The 13820-nt window shown below is 44.0% G+C and overlaps 1 protein-coding gene across 9 annotated transcripts; it reads left to right on the forward strand.

Annotated features, from left to right (window-relative positions):
• Positions 1-1682: 1682 nt before the first annotated feature.
• On the forward strand, positions 1683-13555 carry SLITRK2 (SLIT and NTRK like family member 2). 9 transcript variants are annotated; one of them, XM_017513503.2, is made up of 3 exons: positions 1683-1768; positions 5580-5633; positions 6140-13543. In XM_017513503.2, exon 3 carries the CDS (start codon positions 6183-6185, stop codon positions 8718-8720), a length of 2538 nt encoding a protein of 845 aa, XP_017368992.1. In that variant the 5' UTR covers positions 1683-1768; positions 5580-5633; positions 6140-6182; the 3' UTR covers positions 8721-13543. The 9 variants fall into 9 exon arrangements, 7 of the variants coding, with proteins under 7 accessions (XP_017368992.1, XP_037589045.1, XP_037589046.1 ...); XM_037733117.1 differs by lacking the exon at positions 1683-1768 and adding an exon at positions 3953-4297 and having other exon boundaries at positions 6140-13555; XM_037733118.1 differs by lacking the exon at positions 1683-1768 and adding an exon at positions 3953-4297 and having other exon boundaries at positions 6152-13555.
• The last annotated feature ends 265 nt before the right edge of the window (positions 13556-13820 follow it).

Consider the following 13820-nt stretch of genomic DNA (forward strand, 5'->3'; position numbering starts at 1 on the left):
GCACCCAGTCCGCTGCCTCTGGTCGGTAGCAAACAGCACATTGGACATTTACACTAATACAGATATTGTAAAACGAAGAGCAGTGCTCTTGAATCTATAACTATACCTACTCTGCCCATGTGTTTATGTGAGAAATATGTTATTCTGAAGTTGCTTATCTGCATGGTAGGGATATTTCAAAAGGCTTTCTCAAGAATGAAGTAAAAGGTACAGTAATGACCCTCCAAAGATAATAATTCTTTAGACTATTATTAAAGCAAAATCTGTACATCTTCATCGTATAAGATTATCAGTAGTTTTCTTTTTAAAAAGCCCTGCGTAATCTCCTTAGAAAACCATTATGAAAGAAAGCCAAGAAGAGAGGACAGAATAAGCACAAAACATTCCCAAGGGAAGGAAGAGAGTAAGGCTGTTGTCAGTACTGTGAGAACGAGTTTAAAGATGCCGGGAATGTGAAAATAGACAAATCCCAACGCAGATTCACTAGGTGGAGAGTAAATTTGGGGTCCAATTTTGCAATCATCTCCTCTCCTCCCCGTGTGCTCTGTGCCACCAAGCTTTTAGATATTCCGAAGGATTCGGCGTTTTGCAGACTCTAGTGGACGTGAAAAGGATAGGGGGTGGTGACAACTTTAATTAATGACGTTCTCCTACAGGAACGAGGGGAAAATGTCTTAGCGTCATCAAATGAATTCCCTACTCCTGGCATAAATTTATAAAACTGCAACTTTATCTCGAATACTCTGGAAGAGGAGACGAGAGGCCCTAAAGAAACCAAGTCTTAAGAGAAACCGCAATGCTCTTGGCAAAAATGGGACGTTTCTGCTGAACTACATTGACTTTTTCACGGAGCGCATTCCCTTAATAGAATCACAACCACCTGGACTACTAATAAGAGGAAGAAGAAACGACAAATGGGAAGGAGGATGGCAAAAATAACCCTCTGGAAGATCCAGGCAACGTCGTGGTGAAGAATAAAGGGAATCAAAATGGGCACTGGAACTCTGCTAAGGGCTTGCTTTGGTTAACACACTTGCACAACTGCAGTTCCTCTCTAGATTATGTTGAGAGTCCTTATTTACCATCCTCGTAGGAGGTTCTTCAATATATGCCTGCGAACTCCGAAAGATTGGGCGCTTACTAGTTAAGGGAGGCAGCTGTCCCAGAGGGTGTCCAGCTCGGACGGCTGACGGCTCTTTCACTTGTCGTTCACTTCCAGCCAGTGGTCTCAGTCTCCCCTTGGATAGGGTACGGACCGAGTGCCATTCTTATTTCACTTGACCGAGCCCGATCTGCAGCCCAGGGTAGAGCCGCAAGGGTTGGGCAGAGTTCCAGGCAAGAGGGGCCGAGAGGCGTGAGCAGTGCTCCGCAGCGCTTGTCAAAGAAATGGAGCAGCGGTTCCTCTGTGGGCTCTAACATCCCCGTCCTGGGCGCCCAGCCTGGATATTTGATCTGCCGGGTGATTGATCAGTGAGGGAGAGGGGCCGCGATCTCTCCCTCCCTGCCGCCCTCCCTTATTCCCCTCTCCTCCCTCCCGCCCGACTTCCCTACTCCCTATCGCCTCCCCTCCTCCTTCTTGCGAGAAACGTTGCCAGTTGGCTAGCAGCTCCGGTGGGGATCTGCTTGCCCTGGGGGCTCCGCCCGCGCTCCCCGCGGTCCTCTAGCTCCTGGGCTGCGCTAGTCGGAAGCAGTGCCGGCTCCAGTGCCTCTCCGAGTCGCAGATGCTGCGGGCTCCTCCGGGGGACGATCTCGGCACCGCGCTCGCCGGGTAAGTTCTGAGCGCTCAGGGACGCGGTGGCGACGCGGCCAAGAAGCCGGCTTTCTCCCCAGTCCGTTGCCTTTCCGGGCCACCTCTCCTTGCGAGGGGGACAGGGTCGCAAGGCTGCTCGCCATCCGCGTCAGGCGGCTCGCTGGCGGCCGCCCTCTACCCTGAATCCCCACTAGGGATTCCTCACCCCCGGACCGTCCGCGCGGGCGTGGTCGGGCACCGCGCGTCGCGTAGCCTGGTGGCACAGGCGGCCAGGGAGGCCCCACACACCCGGCGTGAGCTAGAAGCCTCCGGTCGGCCTGCACTATCCAAGCCCCGAGGCGAGGGCACCCCGAGTGGCCGTCGCGGCTGTGGAGTCGCATGCCGGACACCGCACCAGGCGTCTTGCAGGTAGGGGCAGGGAAGGTAGGGCGGCGCTGACGGCCGGTGCCCGGTGACTGGAGATCGGGGACCCGCGGAGACACCTGGTATTCGGGAAGCGCCCTTCGGAAACGGGATTCGACCCGGCTTTTGGGCGGTGAGTGTTTAGAGTAGGAGGCTGCGGGCAAGCCGTGCCCCCACTCAGTCCTCCTGGACTCTGCTTAGCCCCCTCGTGGCCTGATGGGCAGCGGGTACGGAGGTGGGCTTAAAGCCCGCCGGCACCCACCTTGTCCTGTGAAAGCCTTGCCGACCTGAGCCAGGCTTTACTCGGATACACAGGCGACAGAGTTCTTCTTGAAGCCTCCCTCGCCTCAGCAAAGACAGGGAGCGTTCTTCTGATTTTAATGACCGCCGTTGCCTCCCTTGGGGTTCCAGTTCACCCCAACCTTTGGCCTTAAAAGCCTGCTCTCCTTAGCTGGGTGCTGCGGCAGTTCTTCAGAATGAACTGGACCAAATGAAACTTACTTAAAGTGGTTATCGCGTTTCAGGCTGATTTGTTCCCAGTAACTATGTTTTGGAAAGCCGCTGTTAATTCTCAGGGACAGGCAGGAAGGAAGACCCCCTTAGGGTCCTGGTGTCGCTCCCCACAGTTAGATTACCAATGAATTTCCTTGATTCTGTAGGTCTCAAGAATTTCAAGAGCCCCCAATCGCCTCCACCTTTATCTCTCAATCTCTCTCCTCTCTGAAATTTTTAGCAAAAATAGTCTGTCCTCAAGTAATATTGAAAGCGTCATCAATGTCTTGAAGGAAATTACTGTATGTGAGAAGTAAAACTAGTATTTGTTGTTTAACTTTCAAATATACTTTTTAAAATAAAAAGCATACCTTTAAGTAAAACAGCACCCCCACTATTTAAGTTTAAGTAGATGTTTAATTCATAGTAAGCAGTACTGTGCTTTCTGGAAAGATGATGGACTAGGACTCATCATCTCTGGGTTTCATTTCTAATTGTAGTTTCTGGAGTAAGTCAGCACTTTCCCTGGTTGAGAAATGACTTCATCTGTAAAATGAACCTGACTTCTAGGGTCTCGTTCAGCCCTCACACTGGCTTTTACTTTAGTTAGATATTAACATAACAAATGTTTGTTGAATGAATGACTGAATGAATCAATCTTATTGCTCTAGGAACTATGTGCTTTGAATATTTGGAAATACTTATAAACAAATGCCTCCTTTGCTAGGAAAGGTAGTTTAATTCTGCTCCCACTGCATCAGACTGCTTCCATCTAATGATGCAATTGCAATCTAGAGTGGAAGGCCATCCACAGGGCTGTTCCTCTGCCTCAGAACTCATCTGAAGTTTGCCATATGGTATAGAGAAGGAAATTTTGAGTCCCCAGAAGGCAAATATTTTGCTAAAGGCCAAACAAGATTTAGAGGGTAAGGGGACTGGTGATGCCTGGTCCAAGGCTTTTCTTGGAAGAAGAAGGAATGGAAAGGGAGAAAGCCCCAGAAAATAATGCACAATGCACGGTAGATCACGGAGCTACAGGTTGCCGTAGTGCCTAAGTTTATAAACTACCCAGGCTCTTCCTGAAGAGGAAGAAGGTTGTATAAAGTGAACAATCCTAGGGCCTAGGCTTGACAAGGAAGGAGAAGGGGAGGAGCAGGGGGCAAGGGGCGTTCTGTTCTCAAGTGGTTTGTTATATCTGTGGTTTTGTCTATTCCACATTTGGCCAAGTAGTGGGAACCTGGGAAAGCAAGCTGAAGTGTTTGGTGGGCACAAACACAGGCACATCATTTGCACAATTCTTTTTCCCAGGTTATTTCATTCCCTGCTTTTCCGGACCCATCTCCCTCTTCCTACCAGAGGCAAACCAAGGCCTTTTTAGGCAACAGCAGACATGATTTACCCCTTGTGAATTGCCTCCACAATGAAAGACTCTTGGGTCCAAGGAACTGTAAGATAATTAGGGAGAAAACAGATAATGAAGGCAAAAATCCAACACCTAGCTGTTATCAATGCTCTGAAAATGTTATTTCAACCCGATTTGGATGTCAGAGCTGGGAGGGCCCACATAGTCTCCCTACTCCCCTTTTGCAGATGGAGACAGGAAGATCCAGGAGCCAGTGACACATCCAGCAACAGAGCCAGATGAGAACCCAGGTAGGCTGGGTCTCAGGCTAGGACTCCTGCCACGCCTCCTCTCTTCCTCAGGGGCCAGTCTTTCTGTAGCAGCTCCCTCTTTTCTCCTAGCTCCCCTGCCCCTGCAGCATGGAGGGCTCAACCACCCTTCCCTTGGCTCCCACTCCCAGCTGAGGCTCAGCCTGGCAGTGCTTTTCTGACACCCACTTCTTTTCTCCTTCCTCCAGGCAAGAAGCGCACGTTTAAAACCTCATTATCTGGCTAAGTATAAACCTCAGGGAGAAAACGGTTTTGTTTTTGTTTTTCTCAGTCTGTAAGCTAACGTTGAGCTGACTTTCAGAGTCCAGGCAAATATCTGTTTGGTGGGTCACCACCCAGAAAGGAATTCTCCCAAGCACTGAATCAAGGCTCTGTATGTAAAGCATAAATCCCCTAAGAGAACTCCTCGCCCTCCTACACAGACACACTGGTGCATGCACACACACCCCACTCTCTGCACAGAGAGCATCTGAGCTAGGAGCTGGCAAGTGGGGCACCAGTCCTGTAGCAAAGAGGCACACCACATGGGCGCGCGCGCGCACACACACACACACAGACACACACTCTTACACAGTTCTCCCTTGCTTGGGAATCTGGGGTAAGAACCCCCCACCCCCACCCCTGCCCTCCAAAGGTATTGTGTAGGTGAGAGAAAGCGGGAGTAGTCAAAGAGAACACAGAGAGGGGCCAGAGGAGGTGCCAGCCCAAGAGCAGGGTCCCTCCTTGAGAAATCCCTCTGCAGGAGCGTTTCCTGCCACCAGCCAGGTTGGAGGTGGAGTAGTTCAGAATCAACTGACGCAGCCAGGAATTGAGCTTTGCAAAGCCACTTGCAAGGAAGGGAAGCATCTGCCCAACCCTCCCCCACCGCGCGCCCTGGATCCTCTGCCTGCCCCCTCCCCTGTGACGTCACCCTAGTCCTGTCCCAGCGAGCCTGCAAAGCCTCTCAAATTCAAACTGCTAGACGCACTGCTGCCGCCGCCACCGGATTGGAAACGCGCGCCCAGGCTCCGCCGTCGCCTTCGCACGGCGACCGGGCCAGCCGGCTCTGCGACCTCCCTACAGAATCGCACCCCAGTCCCTCCCTGGCAGCTCGGCTTCCCTCCGCTCCAACTCCCTCCGCTCCAACTCTCCTCTTCCGCTCCTGCCTCCTGTCGGATTTTTAATTTCTGCACACCCCCAGTCAAATTAAATCAACCAACAAAAAGCAGAGCATCCCCCCCTGGAAGCAGCGTCTTATTGTACCTTGTTCTCCCTCTTCCTGAAGATGCTAAACTCCTGGTGGACTGCAGAGGAGCTGGGTTCTGTCTTCTCCTGATGTGTGAGTACCCCCCACCCCGCGCTGTCTTTGCCATCTCTATCCCCCCTCTATCCCTGCCGCCAGCCCCCTTATTCCTGATTTTCCCACCCCCTTTTTGCGGTTTTTTTTTTTTTTTTTTTTATAAAAACAATTTCTATTTCTGCTGGAAGCCCAAGACGGGCGAGCCGCCCGAGATCTCTTCGAGATATCCCAGGGGAGGAGGAGATGGGCAGGATTTAGTAGGACAACTTGGTTACTAATGACTTGGCGGCTGGCTGCGACCCCCCGGGAAATCAGGTGCAAGCATGTGTGTTCCCGGGGCGCGTGTGTGGGTGGCCTCGGGGTGGGGGAATAGGGAGCGGAGAAAAGAAACCGCTTTGAAAAATGCAATGATTTCATTCCGCCGTGTTGCCAACCCCCTCATTCTCCCTCGCTCCCACTCCGCCTCCTTGCTTTACCATTTTTAATCGGGCTTCCTTGTTTCTTTCTTCCCTGCACCCACTTCTTCCCCTTGCCCTCCACCTAAGGTTTGCCTGCAGGTACCTGAGTTGACACCGAAGGTGCCTAAAGATGCTGAGCGGCGTTTGGTTCCTCAGTGTGTTAACCGTGGCCGGGATCTTACAGACGGAGAGTCGCAAAACTGCCAAAGACATTTGCAAGATCCGCTGTCTGTGCGAAGAGAAGGAAAACGTACTGAATATTAACTGTGAAAACAAAGGATTTACAACAGTTAGCCTGCTCCAGCCCCCCCAGTATAGAATCTATCAGCTTTTTCTCAATGGAAACCTCTTGACAAGACTGTATCCAAACGAATTTGTCAATTACTCCAACGCAGTGACTCTTCACCTAGGTAACAACGGGTTACAGGAGATCCGAACGGGGGCATTCAGTGGCCTGAAAACCCTCAAGAGACTGCATCTTAACAACAACAAGCTCGAGGTATTGAGGGAGGACACTTTCCTGGGCCTGGAGAGCCTGGAGTATCTCCAGGCTGACTACAATTACATCAGTGCCATCGAGGCTGGTGCATTCAGCAAACTTAACAAGCTCAAAGTGCTCATCCTCAATGACAACCTTCTGCTTTCACTGCCCAGCAATGTGTTCCGCTTTGTCCTGCTGACCCACTTAGACCTCAGGGGGAATAGGCTAAAAGTAATGCCTTTTGCTGGCGTCCTTGAACATATTGGAGGGATCATGGAGATTCAGCTGGAGGAGAACCCCTGGAATTGCACCTGTGACTTACTTCCTCTCAAGGCTTGGCTAGACACCATAACTGTGTTTGTGGGAGAGATTGTCTGCGAAACGCCCTTTAGGTTGCATGGGAAAGATGTGACCCAGCTGACCAGGCAAGACCTCTGTCCCAGAAAAAGTGCCAGTGATTCCAGTCAGAGGGGCAGCCATGCCGACACACACGTCCAAAGGCTGTCACCCACAATGAATCCTGCCCTCAGTCCAACCAGGGCTCCCAAAGCCAGCCGGCCACCCAAAATGCGAAATCGTCCAACTCCCCGGGTGACTGTGTCAAAGGACAGGCAAAGTTTTGGACCCATCATGGTGTACCAGACCAAGCCTCCTGTGCCTCTCACATGTCCCAGCAGCTGCGTCTGCACTTCTCAGAGCTCAGACAACGGCCTGAATGTAAACTGCCAAGAAAGGAAGTTCACTAATATCTCTGACCTGCAGCCCAAACCTACCAGTCCAAAGAAACTTTACCTAACAGGGAACTATCTTCAAACTGTCTATAAGAATGACCTCTTAGAATACGGTTCTTTGGACTTACTGCATTTAGGAAACAACCGGATTGCAGTCATTCAGGAAGGTGCCTTTACAAACCTGACCAGTTTACGCAGACTTTATCTGAATGGCAATTACCTTGAAGTGCTGTATCCTTCTATGTTTGATGGACTACAGAGCTTGCAGTATCTCTATTTAGAGTATAATGTTATTAAGGAAATTAAGCCTCTGACATTTGATGCTTTGATTAACCTACAGCTACTGTTTCTGAATAACAACCTTCTCCGGTCCTTACCTGATAACATCTTTGGGGGTACGGCCCTCACCAGGCTGAATCTGAGAAACAATCATTTTTCTCACCTGCCTGTGAAAGGGGTCTTGGATCAACTTCCGGCTTTCATCCAGATAGATCTGCAAGAGAACCCATGGGACTGTACCTGTGACATCATGGGGTTAAAAGATTGGACAGAACATGCCAATTCCCCTGTCATCATTAATGAGGTGACTTGTGAATCTCCTGCTAAGCATGCAGGGGAGATACTAAAATTTCTGGGGAGGGAGGCTATCTGTCCGGAGAGTCCAAACTTGTCAGATGGGACCATTTTATCAATGAATCACAATACAGACACACCTCGGTCACTTAGTGTGTCTCCTAGTTCCTATCCTGAACTACACACCGAAGTTCCACTTTCTGTCTTAATTTTGGGATTGCTTGTTGTTTTCATCTTATCCGTCTGTTTTGGGGCCGGTTTATTCGTCTTTGTCTTGAAACGCCGAAAGGGAGTGCCAAGTGTTCGCAGGAATACCAACAACTTAGACGCAAGTTCCTTTCAATTACAGTATGGGTCTTACAACACTGAGACTCACGATAAAACAGACGGCCATGTCTACAACTATATCACCCCACCTGTGGGTCAGATGTGCCAAAACCCCATCTACATGCAGAAGGAAGGAGACCCAGTAGCTTATTACCGAAACCTGCAAGAGTTCAGCTATAGCAACCTGGAGGAGAAAAAAGAAGAGCCAGCCACTCCTGCTTACACAATAAGTGCCACTGAGCTGCTAGAAAAGCAGGCCACACCAAGAGAGCCTGAGCTGCTGTATCAAAATATTGCTGAGCGAGTCAAGGAACTCCCCAGCGCAGGCCTAGTTCACTATAACTTTTGTACCTTACCTAAACGGCAGTTTGCCCCTGCCTATGAATCTCGACGCCAAAACCAAGACAGAATCAATAAAACCGTTTTATATGGAACTCCCAGGAAATGCTTTGTGGGGCAGTCAAAACCCAGCCACCCTTTACTGCAAGCTAAGCCGCAGTCAGAACCGGACTACCTCGAAGTTCTGGAAAAACAAACTGCAATCAGTCAGCTGTGAAGGGAAATCATTTACAACCCTAAGACATCACAGGATGCTACTCCAAACTGTTGGAAACAAGGACATTAGCTTTTGTGTTTGTTTGTGTTCTCCCTTTCCCAGTGTAAATGGGGGACTTTGAAGATGTTTGGGAGATGGGGTGAAGTAATGATATTGCTTTTGCAAGTTTTCCTTTAAATTATTTCTCTCTCGTTCTCCTCCCCTCCTTTTTTTTTTCCTTCTCTTCTTAGGAACGATCAGTGGACCTGAATGTTTCTGTAATGCATTTCTTCAAATATTTTGTTTATGGTTTTGTTTCTTTTTTCTTCTTTGTTTTTCAGTGTGGGAGTGGGAAGAGGAGATTATAGTGACTGACGAAAGAATAGGCAAACTTTGCAAATGAAAATGGATATTTAGTGTATTTTGTAGAAGATCTCCAAAGATCTTTTGTGACTACAACTTCTTTTGTAAATAATGATATATGGTATTTCCATCTTCAGTTACCAAGTATAGCCACTGGGCCTCACTACTTTGTGTTAAAGTGCCTTCGCACTTTAAGTACATTACTTAAATGTTGCTTTTAGCTTTGATAAATTGAAACTATTTTAATGTGTTGTATTTTTGAAATTGAAAACACTGTAAAATAGATCGATGTGTCAGCTATATTAAGTCAACGTGCAGTTTGCTTGAGTTATAGAAACCAGCCTGTCAACAAATGATTCTAGTTCTAGGACTTTGTAGGCTTAACTATACGATATTTCCTTTCCTCTGGGTTTGTTTTAAGTGATTTTATTTAAGTCAACTAAGGGGATTTAACAGTGGACTAGAGGTAATAAGCCACCTCAGTCAGGATTAATAATTCATTAATAAAATATATTTAACCCAATATCAGAGTGAATTGAGCAATTAATGCCCTTCCGTAAATCATTACTTTACACTAACATGGTGAGTGTTTTAGATTATTTTCCTAATTAAAAGGACATGACACAGCTAGTAGTATATTTTTCTGCATTGATTAGATATTTTTATATATTTAAATGAAAAAGTCTGTATTTCTAACTTTTTAATTGAAATTAATATTTTTTCTGCCTATTGAAACATTTTCTATAAACACACACCAGTAGAGGCCGCCACACACCTCATTTAACAAAGACATATGAGCCATTAAATACCTTGAAGGAAGACTTCATGGGTGAGATTAAATCTTCCCAAGTAAGTTCTCTGCAAAATTTAAGGTAGCAGAGATAAAAACATATACATTACTTTCTATTTATTTTAGATCACAGATTAGACTCATAATCCTTCTCAATTTAACATTTTCTGACAAGACAGTATTTCCCTCTTGAGTTTAATTGGAGCATGAATGGGGTGCTATCAAATCACGTACTATTTGCATCTCCAAAGCGATTAACAGTTACCTAAACCAAGACAGGAAACATTTTTTTCCTTCTGCCTTCTTGAGGCATGTGTAACTTGGAGTTTTCCTTGTCAGCTTGAGCAAGATTTTTGTTTTGGTCTTAGCATTAAAATGACTTTAATTAGCCAAGTCTATATAACATTTATGAGCCTTATTAGACTGTAAATAATTTTTAGATGCAAACATTATTGTGTGATTTAAACAAACAGCCCTTCTTTACAACAAAAAATAGTTTTGTTTTGTCTATTGTAAATCCTTATGCAACTGGGATGGTGATCTGCATATAAAGTAGTTCAGCTTTTCAATTCCTTATTAAAGCAAGTGATGGTGTCTGAAAGAAGCACACTGTTTCCTTTTCATAAATAGGTTACTGCACATAATAATCCTTTATCATCACGTGGAGATTGAAGTGGATCCTGATAACTTACTTTTAAAGCTTTAAAATTACTAATAGTATATTGTCTGTCACTATAAACAATTCACGTGATAGGCTTTCAGTTAGAAATTTCTTAAATCCAAATTATTTGGATTAATAATTACTGGTGCAAAATACTTGTTTGTAAAAACAATAGAAGGTAATTGTGTATATATAATCATGTAAAGGGCATTCAAGAAGCAAATACCTTTAACAACATAAAATCTCTGAATATCTACAGTGGCAACCTAACATGCTCATTCTTTGATAACAAGTGATAATTCCTATTTTGGTCCATTAGAAGGAAGTTGAAAATGGTGGGCTGAAATGATCTACGAGAAAGTTAATGTACAGATATTTTACATTTCGCAGAAGAGAAGCTAGAATATTCTGCTAGTTGAATTTGGAGATGACTCCGGGAAACCATTTCATCTTTCAGTGAAGTATTTATATATAAAAGAGTTTCAAAAACCCTTTTCTGACTGCTCTCATTTGATGCAATGATACATACAGAATACAGAGGTAGGTATTTTGGGAAGTGATTATGAAGGCAAATTTGCATATATGTCCTGTTAAGATCTTCTGGGGCTTAAATTATGTGACTAGAGCTCTTGATGCAGTGATTCCACTTAAGTGTTTATTTTTATGTTTCTGAAAGTAAAGCCATTCCTATAAAATGCCATTGTCCATAGAAAAAAAATAATAACTCATTAAGCTTAAAGAGAGATGATACCTTAATATTAATTTACTTAACAAGATTTTAATGACGCCTTCTGGAAGAACTAAAATTTATAAACTCTTTTGCCTAATAAGTATGGCTTAATTCTATATCCTCTTGCTTGTTAGATTTATATTTTATTTGCAGTAGATTTTTAAATGTAATTCTTTGAATGTAGTCCATACTATTTTATTTAAAAGCATCATACACCATACCATTCCAACCTTTATTTCCTAATGCAATCATAAACACTTTAATTTTTATTAACTCACTAGCATTCCCACTGACTATATTCTGTTTTGCTTTATCTGCTCAAGCACTTTCCACCATATTTTATTTTAGGATTTTTATTTTTATCTTCCACAGCTGGATATTGCTATTTCACTTTTATTTCACATGCAGCTTTAAGAGGTATGAGCATCAGCACAGCAAAATTGTTCCAGCCTACAGAATGTGGTCTCCCAGGGCCCTGCCAGGAACAGATCTGTATGTCTGACCCTACAAATGAAAAATGGTAATTCCCTTCTATTTTAGCTCTTAATTAGTTGTGTTTGCTGTTTCCGAATATACCTGTGGCTAAGTTTTTATTGAAACACTCAAAAGTACCACTTCTCAGTCTGAAGTGGTACAATTGCTAAGAGCCTATTTTGGCTCTGAACTTTGGTCGACCTGTGTGCCTTGTTAGTTCTATCCAGCAGCTGGTGAGTAAGCAAATGATCCTTCGATTTCCTCTTGTCTTTCCTCTGACCTCTAATGTGACTTAATTTTTCTTAATGCCTCCAAGTCATCAAGGGCTTAATAATTTATGAATTTTACAAAAAGCATTTAAGGAACAAGAGACAGGTTCTGTGATTTTTCAGACTCTGAAAATTCATTTTGATTGTACATATTCCATAAATATACTGGATTGAATGCTAGAGTGAAGAAAGCCTTCCAGACAATTCTCCCAGTACATTCATTTCTTCATTCATTTGTTCATTCAGTAGTTATGGAGTGTTTATTTCCTGGGGGCCTGGCTCTAGGCTATGTGCTGAGGCACAGTAGGCAGGATCTCTCCCCTCCTCACAACACCCTCTTCACTCTCCACCCCACCCCCTACTACTCACCCTCACCCTAGCAAGCAGCTTAGTGCTAATAAGGGAGAATCTTACCTGAATAGCAATCACCCAGATTAAACAGTGGAGACAGTAATGCAATGCAGGAATTTAAGTTTTTAAAGGCGATTCTGTGCGGTAAGGTATAAAAGTGATATATAATAAATAGTCTAGTTATAGTCTAACATCTCTTTAGAATTACACAGTTAAAAAGGAAAAAAAAACACCAAAATAAGATAAATTAAAACAAATTTCTGCAAAATAAGACCCATTATCATGGCCTAAAGAAAGCTATATACTTGTGCTCTCTAAAGCGCTACTTTGTAAAGATGACTATCACTATCAAGATTGTAAATACAAAATTTTTAAATGTTCTTAAATTTTCTGGAAGAATATCCATGTTTCAGAGAGAATATTTACTTTCTATTTCAGTGGCTTGAAATACAACATTTTGGCTTAAGTGTCTTTTATCAGTATTTTGATAAGACACCTTAATCTTAAGAGAGAAAAAATTAAGTACTGTATATAGGTGTAATTTGTTTCTCACAATGATTGTGCAAAAAGTCACGTGTAAATGGAACTTTTGTAAATCAAATTGTATTTTAAATGCATTAGAGGAGCTTCCATTTAGAGGAAACTTGTGAATTCTTTCATAAAGTGTAAAACCATTTTATAATACAAATAACCATTCTCTAATTTACCTGTTTTGTATTTTTGGATTTTCAATATCAACTTTGCTTAAAACAGAGCCCACCTGCATAGTAACTATGTTTTGCCAAGGCTGCTCAGGTTACCAGTTTCTTGGTGGCTAAGGGTTTGTGTTTGAAAGTCTGCTGAAGTTTGGTGTGAATTAGGCTTTCGAGCAATGCTATGACAGCACAGTGGCAGTCCTGAAGAGTCCAAGTAGCCAGCCCATTTCAACACAATTGAACACAGGACTCTTCTGCTCAGCAGCATCTCCTTTCTCAGATATGGCCACGTTACAGTAGAGTGTAGAATGACTCCTTTATTCATATTCCATAAAGAGCTTAGAGTCACAGCTTTTATAATAAAGTATGTTATTATGTAAACATATTGAATTGCATGTATGTTGAAATTTTTCAGCAGTACTTTAGCTTGAAAGTACTTGTACAAATACTGTTAGATTTAGTTGCAAATAATTGTTCTCAAGTTATTGGAATAAATGTCAAATGAAACAAGCTCTTGTGTAAATAGACTTCTGTGCCTAATGGTGACGTTGTTTCAAAAAATAAAAGTCATAGTTTGAGCTGTTATGAGGCAAAATGAAACATTGGAAATTGATCAAATGATATTGGATTTTACTGGATAAATTGTTTACATAGTTACTTTATGTGTAATTAGCTTTCAGTTAATAAATAAATGTTCATAAACAATGAACATTTAAATTAGTTAGAAAAGATAACTAGAATCTTTAAAGAGGAATGAATGACAAAATATCGTTGGGAAAGTTTTCCTT

Source organism: Cebus imitator, unplaced genomic scaffold, assembly GCF_001604975.1.
Source record: "Cebus imitator isolate Cc_AM_T3 unplaced genomic scaffold, Cebus_imitator-1.0 Scaffold492, whole genome shotgun sequence".
Taxonomy (NCBI): Eukaryota; Metazoa; Chordata; class Mammalia; order Primates; family Cebidae; genus Cebus; species Cebus imitator.

Bases quoted from the DNA above. Each gene is read 5' to 3' on its own strand.
- SLITRK2 (XM_017513503.2), top strand. From the start codon at position 6,183: ATGCTGAGCGGCGTTTGGTTCCTCAGTGTGTTAACCGTGGCCGGGATC.